Genomic DNA, 21,137 nt, shown 5'->3' on the forward strand with positions numbered 1-21,137 from the left:
CCGGAGAGTACACCAAGAAGGAACTCGTTAGTTTAGCAGCATGTCACTTGTGTCCCAAACCCCTACCGTTACGGAATCCATCTGGAGCAAGATTGAACGCCTCGTGTGTGGAGAAAATTTGCCCGAAGAGGTATACGTGAAGGGCAACTTTGCGTATCTCAGGTACGCCATGTTTTGCCGTCTTTCACTATGCACTAGGTTCGGGTGAACTAGAGTAAACTTCGACTAACGTTGCAGAGTCCTTGGGCTGTACAAAAGTACATCGGAGACTCCGCTAGCTCGTCGTTTCGGGTTTTACTTGCTCGATGCATTCTTTGTGCTGCAAACGTGCACTATCGTGGCTGACCTGGCAACCGTGCTTAGTGACATTGGTCTGTTTGGGGATAACATGTGCATCCTTGCGGGGCTGCTGATGATGCTCTCGAAACGGTTGCACTGTGCCACGGTCTACGATGAGCTGGACGAGTGCGTCGAACAACTGCAGGTGTATCACGAGAGATACCGTCGGCAGGGTGACGCATTTGTTCGTGAGATGCGCCGTAGGGAGACTCAGGAACGGCTGCTTCAGAACGCGTCGAAATGGATCGCTACGATACTCGGCGGGTGCCTGATTGTAAACGTAAGTGTCACGAAGGATTTTTGGTGTTTCGGTTGATTATTGACTTCTGGTAGGAGTGGATGAGCACGTTATCCTTTCCAGCCTCCGGAACGCTTATTTAATTTCTGTTTAAAACAAAATGGAAACAAACTCCATCGTTCCATCCATCGAAGCGATTCCTTCTCTTGGTAAACCCTTTCCATCCGCAGGGCCTCTTTTCTCATGGGGAAAAGCTCATCCTACGCGCCAGCTACCCTTTCAGCACGGCCACTCCACTCGGTTACGGTTGCGTGATTCTCTGCCAAGCTTTTCTGATCGGGAGCGTACTGTTCAATGTGCTGTTCATTGACAGCGTCGGCACGCAGGTATTCAGCCAGATGGGGCTGATTTTCGACATGCAGTGCATGGAATTCGAGATGATCGGCATTGATTTGGTGATCCCCACCGAGGGTCCGCTTCACGGAGAAGCAACCCTTCGATGTCAGGTGCATGGCTTGATGGCGGATCACCAGCAGCTGCTTGCGTGAGCCCAACCTGGACAGATTTTTTTAAGGAACTCCCCAAATGGTATAAATTGAAATTCTTTTCTGTTTCTTTGCATTCGTGGCGTTTCTTCTGTGTGCAGCTTCTGTAACCGAGTGAAGCGCTTGTTCGAGCCAAACATTATGGTACAGTTCGTGTGCAGCTTGCTCATAATCTGCTTGACGGCGTTCGAGCTGATGTTCACCAAAGGCGACCCAATGCAGATGCTTCGCTTCGGTGCGTACATGCTGACTGCGTTCTATCAGATCTTTTTGTGGAGTTTCTTCGGCAATCTAATCACCCACACGGTAAGTGTAAATACCATCCTCGTCTAATGCATTTTTGTGCTGGGAAACGAGGGTCTTTTGCTCGCTTCTTCTTCCACCCGAAAGTCGACAGGCGTGAGTGATGCAATGGCCCGTTGCAACTGGCTGGCGTTGGATGATGCGTTGAAAAAGGATCTGCAGTTCACCATGATGCGCGCCCAGAGGCCGTTCATTATCGATGTCTATCGGTTGTTCCCGTTGACGTATGACTCGTTCATTGCGGTGGGTATGGGAAACGAGCTCACTGGACAGGCACGCTGTTGAAGGAAGCACATATTTCTATGGATTTTTTTGCTCACAAATTGTTTGTTCTCTTTCTCTGAGTACAGATTCTGAGCCGCTCCTACTCGATATGCACCCTGCTGAGGACCATGGTGGAATGAGTAGATTGGTGGGAATAAATGCACATTGGCTGATTGCTCTCAATACGGTTTGCGCTTATTTTTATTCCGGTTGCAAGAACATACCGTTCGCGTTTGCTTTGTGATGTATTAAATTGAAGCTGAGCTTCCGTGCGCCTAAATCAATAATGCAACCTACCGGTCCGGAGCAAATGCCTGGGGGAAATCTGTGTTCTGTTCTGTTCATTTGTTAAAGACACCTTTAGCTTTCCGATGCAATAACATGTTTAGCGGATAACATCGAAAATGTACATCATTTTCTCGTTCTGAGATGTGTATCTTTGTATTTGCTTCATTTTTATGGAGTATCCGTCTACCATTAAATGCCAACTTTGTATACAGTTTGCTTCTGTGCGACCATACCAGGACGATTAAATATGGAAGAAAAAAAACTTTGCTACAACGATATCGGTATTTTTATTAAACACACCGTAAAGCGTAAATTAAATCGATGTTTATTACAGCTATTGCGCGAACGAAACCTGCCTGACATTCTGACACAACCTGCAGCACAAACAGCATTGCACTTTGCCAACTGAATTATTGCACAGACAAGCAAACAATTCAAGCGGTTCTTTTTCTCCAACTTATATCCAACGGTTACTTCCTCGATACCGATGCCAACCCTGCGGAGGATCCCGAACGGGACAAAGTTACCGTAGCGAACGTGAGTCTCAACCCTCCCGTTGCTAGTGGGTGAATGCAGAGAAAAAAAACGAGATAGCAGGACGTTTCATTGACGTGCAAACTGACTTGCAAACGGGCATCGCACTGAAAGTTGTTTCTGTCTTTTATAAACTGACTCCGATGCACGCCACCGGGACTTACATCGCGCTGGATTGTCACGTAGCTGTTCACAGAAACTACTGAAATTACGACAGAGAAAAGGCTGGCCATCCCCGTGGAGATGAGCTACAAGTGGGGCGAGATCACATGCGCTTTGATTGCATTTATCACAATACGTTGAAATTATAAACGACACGCAACATCCAGACAACATTCGGTCAAAGCGAAGTTATAAAAGCCACTATTCCACTCGCCCTATATAACTTAATCAAATGAAAAATGTAATTGTTGGCTCAAAATTTCATTTAATTTTCATTAGTCATGGTTTATTTATGACAAAGGCATAAGGCAAGCTGCTGCTTTCGCAATCACTGGGTCAAAACAAAGAAATTAGTCTCGGATACCGGTTCACCTGTGCAGAATACAATTATTGTACCTGGTTTCCGGTTAAACCGAGATGCCAATTGAAGGACGAACATGAGAGTTTTGTTACCATCTAGGTGGTCTGGGTACAATGTAAATCGTAGCATTTTATCTCCCACAAGCATTTTATACCATAAAAATTTGTGTGAACTTTTTTTTGTGTGCCGCTGTAGGTGGTTTAAAATTTCTTTTTGTTTGAAAAAAGCAAATTTTGCACAAAGTATTAGGCGTCTCCATTAGTCTCCATTTCAGGCGTCTCCATTCACGTTTCTGGATTTAAAAACACCTACGTGATTTGTGCATTGTGTGCATCGAAGTGCGCGTGCAGGGGTCAAAGAAGAACTACACATTCTGATGTAACACCAAAACCCATCGTGGGAAGTTAAGTTGGTCTCATGAAAAAATGAATAAAAAAAATGCACAGAATCGCGTCACGCGCCACCACGTTAAAATGGTGTTTCATGGAAATCGCAGGAAATCATTGATATGATTGTGTTATGTCACCCACACGGGGTGGTCCTTAGGAGAGTCATTACAGCAGATGGAAATGGTTACGTGTAATGGAACGGATTGCAGCATAATCGTCAATCAATTGCATGTCATTCATGCATCTCGCTTCGTCGTTTACATTCGTTCTGTATTTATTTTGTTTTTACGAACCCTACGCGATGTGATATCTCTTTTAAGTGCCTCTGCGCGTGGGTTACACTTCAGTTGGATCATTGCTTTGTTTCAAAAGCAAAACACTGAACATTTCGCTTTTGTGGAGGTGATCTAATTATACACCTCCGTCAGTGGTATCACATCGGCCGGTGTCGAACTCAAACGAAGGTCCTTAAAGTTAAGCTTCGTACATTTAAAGCCCATTTGAATGCACAAGTCCTTTCTTCGATCGTTACGGAAAACAATGCAGTGGTACGGTAGTGGGATGAAGAGACAGCTTCAAAGTTTTCCCTTCAAGGAGCAAGCACTGTTCATCAAAACCGACACAAAAGCGCTTAGTTGACGTCGCATTTGATTCCCGGTCCATCCACCGTGTCAGTTAATAGGGAAGGAATATTATGGCCGAAGGACAGCAAGGTCGAGGCCGTTCGGTAAACGAGACCGGCAGCTTCCTTCTCGTCGTGTTCCATCTCGGAGGCGTTTGTGTGCCACCAGCTGAAAGGATACATCCTGCAATCCTCGCCCTCTTATGGTTGCACTGCACCCGGAGAGGAATATTTAATTTGGTACGGACGCAATTTGATACGGATTGCAACGAAGAATGGGCTCCCATGGTGCTGGAAGGAAGGGTATTCGAAGGATGGCATTCGCTCTATTGCACTCCTCCAAAGCGAGCACCTAATCGAGCAGCATTCAATCCAAATTAGCTATTCCCTTGAAGCTCTGGGGCGGGTTGTGATTTCTTGGAAGTCATGCAATGTGCTCTATGCGCTACGAAAGCGATCACCTGTGGCGATCGGCGAAGTGTGAAATTATACTTTTTTAAAGTTTGTTAAAGGACAAGGCCATCCGCGTTTGAACTTGCATTTATGATGTTTATGCTCTAATTTCTCGCTCGCCAGGCGAACATTGCAGAAGTGATTCCAAGAAAGAATTGCCCACTGTGGGTTGGTTTAGAGTCCTTTTCGTCTTCCCTTTACGCTTAACTTTTAGCCCGCAGTCGCATTTGCAAATTCATCCAAGAGAATGAATGAATGTTTTAATAATTAACTGACTGCTTGAGCGTCTATTTCTGTGTTCGCGTAAGCCGCGAATGCATAATTAATCCCGACATGGAGTGGAGCGGGAAAATATGTGTTCCATTCTGCATCCTTCATGCAATCGTGCAATGCCTGAAAGCTGTCAACCAGCGGGCGACCTTGAATCGGTCCAGTTCAGTTTCTTCTTCTACTGGCAGGATATACTCGCGAGTGACTCGCCTGTTCGGGGACTGGAAAGAACAATCACAAATGGAACGAATGTGATCTGATTCAACGTGCAGCAAACGAGCACGTGCAGCAGATGCCATTTGGCGGGTGTCTTATCAACGAACCACAACGGCACGACCGGCATGGCCCAGGTGTGCCGGATTCGATCGTTCGGATTAATAACGTAATGCAAATTACGCAGTTGGCATTGGACGGACACTCGAATGCGGCAGAGTGAGCTAGCGAAATTGTGGAAATAAAGCTAACAGACTTCAACTACCAAAGGTGATAATGACGTCCTCGTTATACATGCACGTCTTTTTTTGCGTGGACGTAGTGTGTATTAAGCACTGCCTGATTCGTTGTATAGATCAGGAGTAAAATTTCACATTTTCTTTCGTCCTATGGAAATAGATGGATGCATTTGGCAATAGCGGGGTCATGAATCAATTGCTATATTTTGTTCAGATATTCAGACGTTTTAGAATGAAAAAATATCATTGCACATCGGTGGTGTATTCTGCCGTTTCAAAGCCTGACCACATCAAAAGTAGTTTTTATTTCCATTTCCAGTACGTTCAATAATCCGTTTGAACTTCGATTCCAGGAGCATAAAACCACGCGGTGTTCTATGCTACGTGCCTGTCGGATTCTAATTATATTTGCTTCACTAATCTGGCCGCTGCACGTGGCATTCCCTTCCACGCACATGGGTATTGCTTTCGCAATTGCATCTTTTGACTGATTCAACGACTTTTATTTCATCCCATTTCGGCTTGATGGTTACAACTGTATTCAAGCTCAGTGTAAAGCCATTATCTATCAGAGAATGCTTACAAACGAACATAGCGTAGCATCTTCGAGTTAGCAAAAAATACTCAAATGTAGAGTTAAGTTTAAATACACACGATACGATTTCGATACAAGACGCCCGAAGATGCATGTCTAAATGTCAATAACGAGGTTTGCATTGCCATGGTTCTGTAGTCTTATAACTACGGAAGCCGGTTGCATTGAAATAGCGATTGCTACAGGCAACACGGAAGAGTTACGAACGTACGATGAATAGGTGGTGTTATTCTTCTATTGGTTTTCTGGCAATGCTCTGCACAAATTAGTGGTATCCGACGGACATGGCACAATTTCCATAAAATACACATAACCTCACTTATAATCTTATAATAAGAATCTTTTTCGTATCAAGGATACGAAACTGAGGCATTAGTTAGTGTCAGCTTCACTTCATCATCATCACTAGGACCTCAGCCATAGTGATTTAGGGTACACAGCATCCGTGAAAGACAGCTGCCTTGCTGATAGATGTCTTTCTGTTGATTTTATAGATTTTTCTGCGCATTTTACAGTGAGTTATCAAAAGAAAGTGATTTTTAATACGGTTTAACAGGTGATGCCGAAATTGTGAAAGTTTAGGTGATAACATTGATGAACTAGTTTATACCTGCACTGATGTATTCTTCGATCGTATCATGTTACTTCTTCGATATATGACAATGGTAGGATGACTATATTACATTGGCTTATGAATGTTTGACAGGTTTTATAGTTTATAGTTAACTAATTTAATTCGAAAAGGATATACCCTTGTTCCCTAGCACAGGAGATCATAGCTCATGTACAACCATGTTGTTATGATGCGTTGTTAATAAACTCGTTTGCTCTCTAGCTTTTTCACTGATTGCTTTATGCTGGTCATAAGCAATGGCGTCCGCGTGTGCCTTCTTTGTCCACACTCGTCCTTTGGCACCCACCCTAAGTTGTAGTAGCTTACCTCGCGTTAAATCGAATCCCGGAGCTTGTGCAGGGGATAACAGGAAACAACAAAGACACGCACTATATAACCGATCGAATTTTATGCACACACGAACACGCTGCCACCGGTACGGCTGCTGCACTCGAGTATTCCAATGGCAAAAGGTTACACTCAATTTGCGTTTGATTTGGCGTGCTTGCCCTCGACCACGGCAAGCCGGAGGATGAGTTTTCGATTTCGCTTTGATTATATTAACCTGTCTGCCAAAGCACGCTGGCCTCGGAACCTCGCGAGAAGTAATTCCGACGTAATACTACTCCACTTTGCGGGCTGGTAATGAGTTTTTCGACTCGGTGCGGCTGTGTTACACTTCACTCGGTGCCACTAAATGGCACGCACACTACACGCACTCACACTGCACCACCACGGACCATGGGGAAGCATCGGTGGCTTCGATCGTTCGACGGCTTCGATGGCGCTGGAGAAAATGGAGACCGCGACACTAACGATGGAAAGACGGACAGTAAGCAATAGGCCTCGTTGTGCGGTGGCTATCGGTGAGTAGGTGCGCGTTTGATTAGACAGGAATGGCCGTAAATTGATCACGACAAACGCGAAGGGCCAGCGGTACGGGTGGCAATTCGGATGGCAATCAATTTATGCACCCAATTTCCATCGCACTCCGTGCGGTTGTGAAACGTCCCCGATCGCCAACTGATATGTGAAGCAAAAGATGGTGGCCGGGCACCAACACACGCGGACCGGTGCTGTCTTTGGTTTGCCTACGCTAAGGTGGCCCTCCGGAATCGATGATCGCACCGATCGGTATAATGTTGGACCGATCGCGGTAGATTAATTGAACGTACGCACGAAAACAACACTACGGGACACACGCGCATTTACACGGGATCGCACGATGGAACCGGCACCCGCAGGCTAACCGGGAGCATTTGTATGCCGACGTTCGAGGACACCAACACAAGGCCGCCGGTACCCGTGCCGTTTGTTGGCAAGAGATTTCAAGACGCGGTTCACCACACACGCCCGATTTGGTTCCCTTTGTCGCACCTGAACAAATGCGACTGATCGCGAGATCACCGACGCGCGTTGCGGCGAACGAAACGGCCACAAATGGACGAAGAAAGGACGAACGATGGGTCAGCAGGGTCCCGGTTACCCTGGGAATAGACACGTGTTTCCAGTCACACCAGTTCGAGCAGAATATTAAGCGAGTCTGATCGTTAACGACGACGTTCAACACCGACAATGAGACGCACCCTGGCGTCCGGTGCTAATGAAGTAATGAGACACTGGTTCCGAACCGTACCGATCTAGTGTCCGCACACGAATGCCACAACGTGGCTGATGAGCTCGACGGTACGCTATCAACTGATATGACATTTCGCTCTCTTTCTCTTAGTCATGGGCTAGTTCCGAATAGTTGGTCGGTTGGATGCGGAAAGAAACTTGCTCGTCGGTGAAAACTGCCACCTAGTCCCGATCGGGTGCAGTAGGTGTGCGTGCTTTCTATTTCCGGAGTAACATATTCTACCATTAATTAGCTTAATATTTGTTGAACTCTCACCGAGAAGAACGCGTCGATGCGAGCGATGAGAAAGCTTCCGGTAGTGAGAGTGATGTCCAGCAGCACAGCTGTCCTGCAGCTCGAAAGGATGCGCTCGGGATGGACGACATCTCGGCGACAGGAGATAGAGCAAGACAGCGCTAGTTAGGGAGCGAGAGAGCGCCAGATAGAGCAAGGATGAAATGGGGCGAAAATCGTGAATGAGCGTAGTATTTTCCTCAATTGATGATTCCATGCGCTCTGGTCGGGTCTGGTCGTCTCGGTGCATCATGTGCAACAGTTGTACGTTTTCTTTCCGGATTTTCATTCATGCTCACAATGTGGTGGTACGGGAAGGTGAAATTTAAACGAAACTAAAAGCGCGTTCAAAACCTAAAGCTAGTTTCTTCTGGTGTGGGACGGGAGAGAGGAATTATACCCACGCTTGTTCTATTTTAAGCGTTTCAATGCTTCTAAGCCCTGTCAAATAAACAAAAAGTAACCTGTAGGAGCTTACAGTTTATTGTGTAAACTGAAAGAGGCATTGAATCGTGGGCAGCAATCACATTGTTCCGGAATCAAGCTTATTCCGGATATTTTCCCTTGGTTTCCTGACAAACTGTAAAGACTTCTTGGTAAGCGCATGGTATGTGTGTAAATACGGTATTTGTGAATCGGAAGCAGTTCATATTTGCCAGTACCAGTATCATGTCAGTATCACTAAAAAAGGATGGTATCGCGGTTATTAAAATAAAATTTAATGCAATTGACTAAAAGCGTAGATTAAAAAACATTTAGGATCCTGCACTTCAACAAATTTTCGAAACTAGTTTTTTGAAGGTTAAACCGGAACCACGAGGGATCAAGCACTGTCTTTCTGCCAATCAATAAGCACGTGCTAGTAAATGTTCTTATCAACGGAACGTCAAAAGCGTTGTTTTTTCGAATGCATATCTTTGCCACCCCTGCAATTGGCACGATGACAGGAATTGAATGAAAGAATGTAGCGTGCAAGTTGCTTGCACGCGACTCGATCTAGTACGCGATACATTGTGTGAAAACGAGAAAAGGAAAATTTGATTTTTCTCTGATATAACGCCTTAATTCATTGCAAATTAGAAAAACCTTACTTTATTTGCTACTTGTAACCTCCAAAAATGCTTATAATCATATAAAAGCCCTCTTTTGTGGAGAATTTTAAACACAAGCAGCGCTACATAAAAAACCTTGCAAATTTACAGGTAATTCAATAATTTACCATGTGAAATTCCCAAAGATACTTGTCAAACCCAGCATAGCAAGCGCTTAGTTGACGAACAAACAGCATCATGTTTTCACAATGAAAGCACATTGCATACGCCACCCGTCTGGCTCAATGTTCGACAGATCGCAAACGGAAATAATGGCACGTAATGATAACTTGCAGCTGCGCTCAATAGAACAAGGAAGTGAATCACGTTGCCAGCAAGCTAAGAACGCAGTCCAAAGTCAGTGACATTACACGCAAACCCTGGCGGCGACTCGAAGGGCCGTCGGTGGACCAACTGGGAACGACCTGCGAAACGGCGGGTGCATGTGCATCGTGCTCGATTACGTAGCGGCCGCACGAGATGCAATTCGAGACCGGTTTTTTCTCAATGTGTTGGTAGACCAGACCTTGGGTGCATCGGTTTTAACCTTGCATCTCGTCCGTTCAATGAAAACTGGTGTCGTGGTGGTGAGCAGTACCTTAAGCTTCCATAACACAGCCCTACAACCGGCGGGGATCGCGATGAACTTGAACCCTTTCGCCTTGCGGGTGCACGCCGGATCCATCGCGCACCCTATGGTGTATTTCCTGTTCACCTTCCCTTTCACACGTGTCAATTTCACCTACTATTACAAGTAGAACGGTGTGGAGATAAAGCTGATTCAATTGACCTATATTTTGAGCACATTTAACACTTCAACTGCTTCTATACAAATGTTGTATTTCTTATTTGCATTAATTGAAATCGATTTCTACAAACGCATATGTAAAAGCAAACGTGCTCTCCCTTACGCTCGAGTGCGTTTGAAAATTCCTTCTCCCAATTGAAAGGCACAATGTTGTGCGATCGTTGGCTCAGTTACGCAAGCCTCCGGTCATCGGAAGCTTGTTCCGCGAAGTCATCTCGAATAAATTAAAATCTTACCCAGCTTTATGGATGGGTTAAGCTTGTATCGGTGATTGAGAAATACTTTTATACATATTTTTTTGCATGTTGTACCTTGCAATATCATGTTTAGAGAAGTATTTGAACTGCTTCATTGTCAATTTGAAGCGATTGCAGCTAACGAATCGCGATTACGACGTGAATGCGTTTGTTAGAAAATTCTTGATGTTTGGAATACAAACAAACAAATACAAGGTTGTTGGTCCTTCGCAAAAAAACATCGCTGGCGGTGCATCAACGCTGCATAGAGATGCATCGTTTGTCTTGAACTTTTCTCTATGACCGTGTTCAACGACTGCAGTGATAAGGACATCCGTTACTCCCACGACAATCGCCTTAGAACCCCATAGAAGCTCCCGATGATGATGTTTGTCGATGACGATGATGATGATGATGACTCCCGCACGAGCCGAGTGCGATTTCGTTCTAGCCCTCGTCGCGTTCTCGTTCGCCGCTCGAACGAATCATACGCGTTCGATTGCTCAACGAAGGAGGACTCGTCCGCGAGTGCGCTCTCGGTGCTCGGTGTTCTGTGCTCTGTGTTTTCCGTTCTGCATCCCGGTTTGGGGGTTTTATTTTTGTTAAAGTGTTGGCGTTGCCCCACTGCGATTCCCGTTACCACTTGCAGGGTGTTGTGAAATTTCGACCAACCTGTTCTACCGACATTTAACAGCCCAATTGCTGCTGTAAACTGGTGAAAGGGGAACATCACGCGTATAGAACGAAAGCCTGAACCGCAGGGAGTCGTGTTTTGGTTTGCAAGGGCACATACATACCAACCCTCACACAATGACTGTTCCCACAATGGAGCTGACGGAGGAGGAGACGGGTGAGTACTTGGCGGGAAACACTCCCGTAAGGCATGTGAATACAAACAGAACCAAGTGGCAGAGTGAGCCGGGAGTCATCCCCCGGCTTTGTTGTTTGTCTTGTCAAACTGCTCGAAATTTCCACTGCTTGAGTTTTCCACCGCTCGAATGCCGCACGTCAACGGATGAGTGTAAATTTTCTCTTTCATCCCAGCAAGCCGATCCGTGATTCTTTATTCTCCGCCAGTGCGTCAATCGTAGGAGGCGTTTTTCGCGCCATGGGAAAATCGACTTACAGCCTGTATACAGCTCGATACGGCAGGCACGCGCGATTGAACGATGGGAACGCAATCACCGGTTTTATTTAGCGTCCGAATTCAAGCTCCCATGCTAATCAATTGGATCAGTGCGCCTTTGTTGGTTTTTAAAATAAGCGAAGAAAAAAAAGCAGCTCGATAATCACGCCGTCCAAAGGGCCCGTGAACGATCCGTGACGACTGCCGTGTTTGATTTGGTTCGGCGCACTTGATGCATATTTAATTGAAACTATCTCATAAATTGATTCAATGTGTTATGAACGAGGAGAAAACAAACCACCGGTCTAGGGGGACCTTCGCGCGCGTATGAAATATTGTGACTTTACTGAACCAGCGTTGGTCTAGTTATTCGGGAGCACGTCGAACACTGATAGTGTTTGAGTAGATAAGATAGTGGCGCCGTTTGTGGTGTGTGACGTCATGTTTCCATGTTTCCTTGGCGAGAATGGGACGGAACGCAGTGTTCGACGGGCGAAAATAAATTCCCAGCCTCCACACCCGCTCACGTTTCCGCTGGTACAAATAGATGAACCGAACAAGCTGCGAGACGCCATCGACGGATTTAAACACCTTCTCATTTACTCTGGTTCCGTGAGAAAAGGGCCTATCACATCCCGCGTATCGGCCCCATGGTTGGGTTAATCGTGGGTTCACGTACTCAATAAATAATCGCAGAATTTGATCTTTTTTGCTCAGACTCGCGATCTTCTTTCCGTGTGCGGATCAGCTAGGGCAGTTGGGAGGTTATTGTTCCGAAACGGCACCAACCGATGGAGCTCTTTTTCGATCCGCTTCGGTGCCACTCTTGGCGGTGTTCTTGGTGTTACGCCTCTGTCCACTTGAGCGGTGGTCTTTTGTGGTGCTCCATGAAAACTCGCCAGAATCGCACAAACAGAAAACGAGCATGACGAAGGGCATTCGGACGGTGCGAGGTGTTCTTAATGAGTTTTTTGATACATGAGATGGAGGGAAAAAGGAAGAACGTTTCTGCCGAATGCCTGGGGGAGCGGCTCGAAATTCCCGAAATGATGTGTTGAAGTGATCATCGGCAAATGATTTGATGTATTGTTAAAGAAACGAACATTTTTAACCCTTCGATGAAGGGTTGCTTATCGAAACACCACGGCTAGGAACAGATGTTTTACATGCTCTTTAAATAAAACACAAGTAACCTCTAAGGTACCTTGCAAATGAGTTTAGATACGTATGATAAAGGAATAAGGCACCCCAAACTAGTATGCTGACGATCTATTTTTCAACTATCTCTCCCTTTTTACAGCGGCTAAGCAGTACTTTATAACGCTGTTTGCGGCCTTCGGCAAACCGTGCGATGTTGGCACAGGAGCGAGCTTAGAAACGCGTCTACCCACCTGGTTTGACGAGGCCAAGTTCAAGCGGGGCCAGAAGTTCTACAACGACAACCGGTTTGGCATCCTGCAGGCCAACTTCTGCAGCTTGCTGGTGTTGCTGGCCGATCCGAAGGGCTTACGCATCCTCGAACACACGGGCAAATCCAGCACGATGGAAACGGCCCGCAAACGATACGTGTCCACTTTCATACACTTGAGCGATTGGTACGAGAGTGATCTGGTTCCCGGATCGCGGTAAGTACTCTTCTTACTGGATCAACGCGTTCCCAACGTAACTGACGTTCGTATCCATTGTTTTAGGTCTTGGAAATCACTCTCGCAGGTTCGCCGGATGCACCTGAGTGCTTCGAACAGTGCCACAAAGCGCAACCTCGGCTTCATCAGCCAACCGGAAATGGCCCTTACCACGTTTGGGTTCATGGGATTTCCACTGATTCGTCCACACCTACTCGGTATCCGTTACGACAATCGTGAGGATCGCGAAGCGTTTGTGCACTTTTGGGCGGTAATCGGGTTCATGTTGGGTGTCGAGGATGTCTACAACATGTGCCTGCATCGGTTGGAGGTGGTCGAGATGATCTGCCGCATGGTGATGCGGTACGTGTTCTTGCCATCACTGCAGCTTGAGACGCCACTTTTCCGCCAGATGATTGGTGCCATCGTGGATGCGTTCACCGGCTACATGCCGTTCGTGTCGTATGAGAGCGTGCTGTTTCTGACACGGCGCCTTGTCGGCATTCCCGGCTATCAGTACGCGGTGGATCTCCAGAAAGAGCAAATTTGCCGACCGCTACTGACAAAGCAGGAGCTGGATGGCGTGCTAGAATATATGACTCCGCGGGAAGGCTACCGGCAGGTGATCGCAATGTACCGCGCCATCTTCAGCGACAAGCTGCGATTGTACACGGTGAAGGATCTGGCGGATGAGATCAACCACAACTACCAGGAGACGTCCTCGGAGGGAACGAATGGGACGTACACGAAGCTCCCAAGCGAGGAAGATGACGATCTGCAACGCCAGAAGGCGTCTGAGCGGCAGCTTCGCGAACTGCTTGGTCTGACGTACAACCAGGAGCTGGTCATGACGACCGTGGATGATGAGACCGAGTGGAGCTCATACCTGAGCGATGTCAAGCTGAAGCAGCTGTCTTCTCGTGGTCAAACAAACGTGCGCGTGACAGCACAGAGCCTCAATCTGTGCTATACCACGATTGGGCGGTTCACAAACGAGACAGCCCTTTCATTCATTTTGTATCGTGTGAAGCGACTCCACGGAAAGTGAGGAGAGATCTGCCCATTGGCACCAGCAACGCATGACAACGAAACATGAACACCGGAGCTACCGGGCAACGAAATTGTAATGGTAAACAACGATTAGAGGGTAATAATGATGTAGAGATAGAGAACTATTACGGCGTATGGTTGCAAACAGACATGTACCTTCAACGGAAAATAAGGGTGTGAATGATGAGCAATAAAATTGTGATTTTTTACATGTAACGTGCATTAAAAAATTTCATTTCAAACCCGTCGAACGCATGATGTTCGATCGTTTCCGAGAGATGAGAGAGAAGATTCTAAGTTTGTGTTTTGTCATCATACGGTTCTCCTGTGTGGACTTTGATAAGTCTTTTGTGTTGTACAAAAAAATTTACTTCAATCCATTTGCTCTTACAGTCTATGGTAGCTAATTTAATGTCTATGGTAGAGAGGTAATGCTAGCGCTTCTCGAAGTCATGGATGCTATTTAAAAAATTACTCTATCCTGCAACAAATGTACTCGATGATCATACAACTTTCCACTTCTCACAGGAAGCCTTTCCGATGAGTTTTGAGTAGATTCCGCCAAAAACGGGTCCGCTCCTGACATGGGTCGCCTATCATAGCGGGCTGAACATTGATCTCGAGACAATTGATCCGGAAGTCGTCGTGTGAATCTCGCTTGATCTTCTCCACCGGTCGCCACTGAACGTCAACGATGTCTCGGGAGTCAACGGAGGGGTCACCGTGCTTGGCAAAGCTAGTCCAGAGCGCGACAAAGTTGTCCCTTACTCGACATTCATCGCTGGACGGGCCAAGGTTGGGCAGAAATTTTGGACTGCAAAAAGAAACGGCCAAATGTTTAGGTGGCATTCCAGAGAGGTGTGAAGCATATGTTCCATGGACTTACTTGAACATGTATAGCGTGTCGTCCCCGTGGCAGGCTCCGGACACGATCGCTTTGTGGAACAATCGCTTCAACAAGCTAAATCGTCCATCGAATGTGAAACGGTAATGATAATGGCGCAAATTTGGTTGATACCGCGCCAACCACTCAGCGTTGATGGTGGAATCGATCAAGAAGATCGTGTCCGTCAGCAGGTGTTTAATCTGATCGGCTGACCATGCGGTTGGTGGGCTATCCGCGAAGTAGAACTGGCATACCTTTTTTGCCAGTTCAGTTCGTTCGGCCGGGGACAGCTGAGGGAAGATCTTCGCCGACATACGCTCCGGCATAAGGTGGATATCTCCGATGCGGATCTGCTGATTCAGAATGAAGAGTCCGAGGATGCCCTCAGCGTCGTTGCAACCCTCAAGTAAGGGCATACGTAGGGTATCATAGGACTTTAGTATCACCTCCGGGCTCTGCGTTATGATCGAGTCATCGGTAAGGGTTTGCTCAACGACAGGCAAAAACACGAACACGAGATCTCTCTGCTTGTAATTATCCTGGCCTAGTGCCTTACGCTGATGCTTAGCCAACAGCTTCGGTGGGACTTGCTGCAGCGTTTCTGTAAGCACAAAGAAGCTTCAAATCAGCAATCGACATCACAGCAGTCCTAAGTTAGGCCAAATGCTCCTAGGATACGAGTAATCCGCTTGATGTGTGTGTGTAGTTATTAAATAAAAAAAACAGGTTACATCGAAAACCGTAAAAAAGCAGTAGAAGTAGAAGTGCAAACTAAAATCCCGAAACGATGCATTGATGCAGGTACATGAAGTGTCGCGATATTGCCAAATTGTGTGTTAATGCTATAATTCATCGCTATAATGCTATCGCCGATGCTATAATAAGCATAGCTCTGCCGAAACAAACCTCCACTCAATTTCAGCCGCCTCTTGGCGGTGAAAAATCGTGCCCTCTACCCACCTAGCGCTTCCTGCTGACTCTCTCCGGTGTAGCCAAAGTACCGGGCCAGATTGAAGGCCATCTCGAGCGGGTTGGTTTGCATGAATGAGCTCGAACAAACGACGCCACTCTGGCAGATAGCCCTGTGGAAGTACTTGCTGAGGGAATGGAATGGAAGAGGAGAAATTCGAATCAAGCTGTAGTTGCATGGAAAAGCGTTCCGGTCCAGCTGTACCTTGAGTTCGGTGAGAGCATGTGGAGATAGACCGAGAAACTGCCAGCACTTTCACCAAACAGCGTCACGTTGTTTGGATCGCCTCCGAACTGGGCGATGTTTTCGTTGATCCACCGGAGTGCCATCAGCTAAAAAAAAAGCGCGCATTAATGGTGGAAAACGACACTGAAAACACAGTGCTTGTGTATTACTTGATCTTTCAGACCAGCGTTTCCCTCAACACCAGCCTCCGGTAGATGAAGGAACCCGAACGGTCCTAATCGATAGTTGATGGTTACCACGATCACTCCTCGTTGGAGGAAATACTCTGGGTTGTAGAATAGACTGCTGCCGCTTCCACAGGAAAATCCTCCCCCGTGAAGGAACACCATAACGGCAAATCCGTACGTACGCGGCTCTTCTGGAAGCTGAGGCGTGTATACGTTCAAGTACAGGCCACATTCGGATCCGAATATAAATCCAGAGAAGAAATCGAACTGAATGGAATCAGCTCGTTCGGCGTAGCAATCGAGCACCGGTTTTCGGAACCGTTCAAGGGGAACCGGGGCCTTAAAGCGCAATCTCCCGACCGGAGGTTTCGCATACGGGATGCCCTTGAAGTAGTGATATCGACCACCATTCGGTAGAGTGGAACTGACACCACGTAGCTGACCTTGTCGAACTGTGACAATTGGGCAATCACGAGGAGGAAAGAGTCGTACCAGACGATGGCGCATCAGGAACCCCATCACACCGAACACCAGCCGTAGCATGGCCAACAAATGCTCCCACCAATTATGAAAACTCCCCAACGTCATTGTGAATGCACACACATATACACAAACACGCAAGCTGCACACTGGCCTACTGAAGCGAGCTGCGATTCCTCGACAACGACACACGCGTCCGATCTACCGATCAGCTGGCGGTGTACTGACGGGCTGTTGTTGGCAAACAAGCTCCACTGATCGACTAGCTGACTGATCGAGTAAAGGTTGGAGCCGGTTTGTTTTCGTATCATCAAACAATGCGCGAGGTGGCGCTTAATGCAGCGTTTCTCAACCGTGTTTGAGGCGATCGTGCTAGAGGATCGTCGAAAAAACATCGTTGCTTGGATGAGTTCTCAAGCCGTGATACACGATTTGAGCACTTGCATTTGCACATCATAGCTGTAGCAGGTGGAAAGTTGATTTCGTTCGTTTGATTGCTCACATTGAGAGGCACTGACTGGGGCAAGCTCCAACAATTCAAGTGGAGAGAAACTACCACAACGCACACATAAGCAATTTGGAAGGGTGGCTTGGGGAAAAGTGCTTGCATCGAAGATCAGCACGAAATGTACGCACGAGGAAAATCGTCTCTAGTGATAAATGATTGATCGTTGCACAATTGCTGCACATAACACCAACAGGGCTTCAAACAGAACTATTTATGATCACTCCACCACTGCAACTGCTTAATAGCATCCAGCTATTTACCAAACCCACCAAACAAATGGACCATGCCATCCTTTATTCCCTCCAGTGGGTAGATTGAGTGCAAACAAACGCGTGATAGCCGGTCAGCGGTAAGTTCCAAACTGCATTTCACGCCTTAAACCAACCAATTCGCTGACATCCTTACGGTCGCGATCGGGAGCCACTAAAACCGACCAAACAGTTAGTCAAATATTGAATCAAAAAACCTCAACCGGCATCCAGCGGAAGCCCCAGTTGGTGGCCCCAGTTATATCATTTCTCACACGACGTTTATTTGGCACGCTCATTAGCACCTAGGTGTCACTACTGCCGCGGATCACTTCACCGTCGATCTGCCATTTGCGGGATGCGCCACTAAAGGTAGTCGGGCCGGTATTTCTTGAGCAGTCGACGCCACAGCTGGATACGACCAGCACCTGGATTCTTTACCATCCGCGGCACGGTGTCGATCTGGAAGCAATCAAGCGTGAAGTCGTCCGGAGAGTAGAGGCCGACTTTGGCCACTGGTTGCCACTTCACCGGCACCAGATTAGTTGGTACGACAGCTGTAGGATCGCCATGGCGGGCGAAACTGGTCCAGAGGGCGATGAAGATGTTGCGCACCTTGCACTCGTCACTTGAAGCAGGCACTGTCGGTAAAAAGCACGGGCTGAAAGAGTAACGGAACGTCAGAATGCGGTCGTGAGGAGGTTTGCTTCAGTCTAAGGTAACCTACTTGAACATGTACATCGTATCGTCTGCGTGGCAGGCACCAGTCACATTCGAAAGCAGGAAAATGCGCTTCAGCACACTGAACCGGCCATCGTACGTGAAACGGTAGTGAAAGTGACGCACATTCCGTTGATACCTCGCCAGCCACTCGGCATTGGTGACCGAGTTAGTGATGAACGTGTTGTCCGACATCACGTCGCACATGGCGTCGATTGAACGATCGTCTACTGGTCGATCGCCGAAATAGAACCGCTGGATCTCACGGCCTACAGCAACCCGGTCTAGGTCTGGTGATCGACCTAACAACACCGGCACGAATCGCTCTGGTGACCGCCCAAAGGCACGCCAACGGTTGCCGAGACTACGCAGAGCTAAGATGCCTTCACCGCTGTTACATCCCTCGAGCAAGGGCATTTGAAGGGCATCGTGTGTTTTAAGGATGTCGCGGGGATGCTGCGTGATGATGCTGTCGTCAGTCACCTGCTGTTCGACTACTGGGCGGAAGATGAAGATCAGCGAGAGCTGCTTTTCGGCTTCGCTGATCGCGATGTTTTGGTGTTTTGCCAGCTCTTTCGCTGGTACCTTTTCGAGCGTTTCTGTGGTGAACGTACCAAACGGAGAGACGGAGAAGATGCAGTGATTAATGGTAGTTCCATAGTTCCACCGGGCACGCGTTGCGGTTCACCACAAGAATGGGTTGCGTTCAAAAGGTATTGCAGACAATGGTCTGTAGGTTTGCCACCGACAACGTGCCGGTATTCATCGTCTCTAAGTGAAGACCCGTTTTGGTTGTCACTCTGATTGTGAAACTTACAATTGCATACATATGAGTTAAATCCCGCAAAAAAAAACAAATGTAACGGCTGCTTGAAGTGCATTAAACTTCGTTCAGTGGCAATTAACGGATGATTAAAACGAACTCAGATTCTTTACCTGCAGCTTACAACTTAATTTGTTGTAGTGCACTGTTCAAATACTTGAAGTTATTTCAATTGGTACTCCACTGAACACGAAAAAACGTCATCTGCGTTGCAGTTATGCAACAAAAACTGATTTGAATACTGTATGTGCACTTTAAGGTACGATTTCCAGTTGAAAGGGTTAAAGAACGTTTTTCTCGATCACATACCCAAGACTCCTTGGTCACTGTCACCGGTGTAGCCGAAGAATCGTGCCAGCTTGCGAGCCTTCTCTTCCGGTTCTACCTGGAAGAACGAATCCGAGACGGCTACACCGCTCTGGCAGATTACCCGATGGATGTACTTCCTGCAAAGAGCACGGCATTAGTCCCGTGACAAAAACTAGTCAGTATACACAACCGAAACCGCAATACCGCGGATCATAACCTACTGCGAGTTTGGTGATAGGTAGTGCAAATACGATGACATACTGCCGGCACTTTCTCCAAATAGTGTTACATTGCCAGGATCGCCTCCGAACTGAGCGATGTTTTCATGTACCCATTTCAACGCAAGTAACTACTCGAGCAATGAAAAGAGCAACGATAAAGAAAACAATCCAGTTTGGTAAGGATTAGTGTTGATTTCTCTGGAATACCTCGAGATCCACCGTACCTGATCCTTGAGGCCCGCATTGCCCGCGATACCAGCAGATGGCAGGCTAAGAAAACCGAGCGGCCCAAGTCGGTAGTTGATGGTAACGACCAGCACGTCCTGCTGAATGAAGTACTCCGGATTATAGAACAAGCTACTACCGCTGCCACTCATGAATCCACCACCGTGGATGTACACCATCACTGGCACCCGAGGAACACCTCGAGTCACGTCAGCCTCTCCCGGAAGTCGAGGTGTGAACACGTTTAGATACAGGCAGGATTCGGACCCACTGACGCGATTCGAGAAAAAGTCCTTCTGCACAGCATCGGCTCGTTCGGCGTAGCAGTTAACCACGGGTTTGCGGAATCGTTCCAGGGGAACTGGAGCCCTAAAGCGTAGTCTTCCGACCGGAGGTTCCGCATACGGAATACCCTTGAAGTAGTGATACCGACCACCGTTGGGTAGGGTGGAGCTGATACCTCGCACCTTGCCCTGTTGCACTGTGACCACCGGTCGGACAGAAGGTGGCCAGAATCGCACCCATCGGTGTTGCACTAGGAACACGATTACGCCACTCGCAATGCGCAACAGTGTTCGCACAAAGTCGTACAGTACACGTGCCCTGGTCAGCATCATTTTTGCTGTGTGAAATGACAGAAACCCACTTAAAAGCCGGTCCTGGGAACGGAATACTACGCGGATTCAGCGACACAACGGCTAACGGAAGCTCAGCACCGTTCGCGTGGTGAAGTAGAACTAATCGCAAAAAATCGCGACTCCATGCGTGGTCCTCTTGGTTAGGTGGAGCAGCCACGCTTCCTCCTCTTGCGAAATTGACCCCACTGCCGTATCTTATCACGGGCGCACTGCTGGAGCTTCACAGCATGTGGACGCCACTACGCCGGTTTGGGGCCTCGTAAACCGCTCGGTAGACACTTGGTGGGGTTTGTTCCGAAGAAAACAGAGTAACTAGGGAGGGTGGTTTCAGCTCGAACTGAGCGATTAGCTATCGCCAGTGTCGGCTAGTGTAGTTGTTTTGCGACGCTACTCGCAATGACGCTGTCGAAGGAAATGAGT

General features: G+C 47.4%; 3 protein-coding genes across 3 annotated transcripts; 2 read left to right on the forward strand and 1 right to left on the reverse strand.

The window, feature by feature from the left end:
- Positions 1 to 40: 40 nt before the first annotated feature.
- On the forward strand, positions 41 to 1,829 carry LOC128725015 (putative odorant receptor 69a). The gene is made up of 6 exons (XM_053818733.1): positions 41 to 162; positions 259 to 619; positions 808 to 1,121; positions 1,224 to 1,428; positions 1,513 to 1,668; positions 1,776 to 1,829. The coding sequence occupies exons 1-6, from the start codon at positions 41 to 43 to the stop codon at positions 1,827 to 1,829; spliced, it is 1,212 nt and encodes a 403-aa protein (XP_053674708.1).
- A 9,434-nt stretch (positions 1,830 to 11,263) lies between these two features.
- Positions 11,264 to 14,459, forward strand: LOC128723697 (uncharacterized). The gene is made up of 3 exons (XM_053817461.1): positions 11,264 to 11,325; positions 12,902 to 13,226; positions 13,293 to 14,459. The coding sequence occupies exons 1-3, from the start codon at positions 11,286 to 11,288 to the stop codon at positions 14,272 to 14,274; spliced, it is 1,347 nt and encodes a 448-aa protein (XP_053673436.1). The 5' UTR covers positions 11,264 to 11,285; the 3' UTR covers positions 14,275 to 14,459.
- A 277-nt stretch (positions 14,460 to 14,736) lies between these two features.
- On the reverse strand, positions 14,737 to 20,273 carry LOC128725016 (uncharacterized). The gene is made up of 11 exons (XM_053818734.1): positions 20,079 to 20,273; positions 19,855 to 19,982; positions 19,634 to 19,770; positions 18,509 to 19,100; positions 18,149 to 18,442; positions 17,231 to 17,397; positions 16,528 to 16,997; positions 16,337 to 16,464; positions 16,123 to 16,259; positions 15,163 to 15,763; positions 14,737 to 15,090 (listed from the first exon to the last, which is right to left on the reverse strand). Exons 1-11 carry the CDS (start codon positions 20,256 to 20,258, stop codon positions 14,799 to 14,801), a joined length of 3,126 nt encoding a protein of 1,041 aa, XP_053674709.1. The 5' UTR covers positions 20,259 to 20,273; the 3' UTR covers positions 14,737 to 14,798.
- Between the last annotated feature and the right edge of the window lie 864 nt (positions 20,274 to 21,137).

Source organism: Anopheles nili, chromosome 3 (genome assembly GCF_943737925.1).
Source record: "Anopheles nili chromosome 3, idAnoNiliSN_F5_01, whole genome shotgun sequence".
Lineage (NCBI taxonomy): Eukaryota > Metazoa > Arthropoda > Insecta > Diptera > Culicidae > Anopheles > Anopheles nili.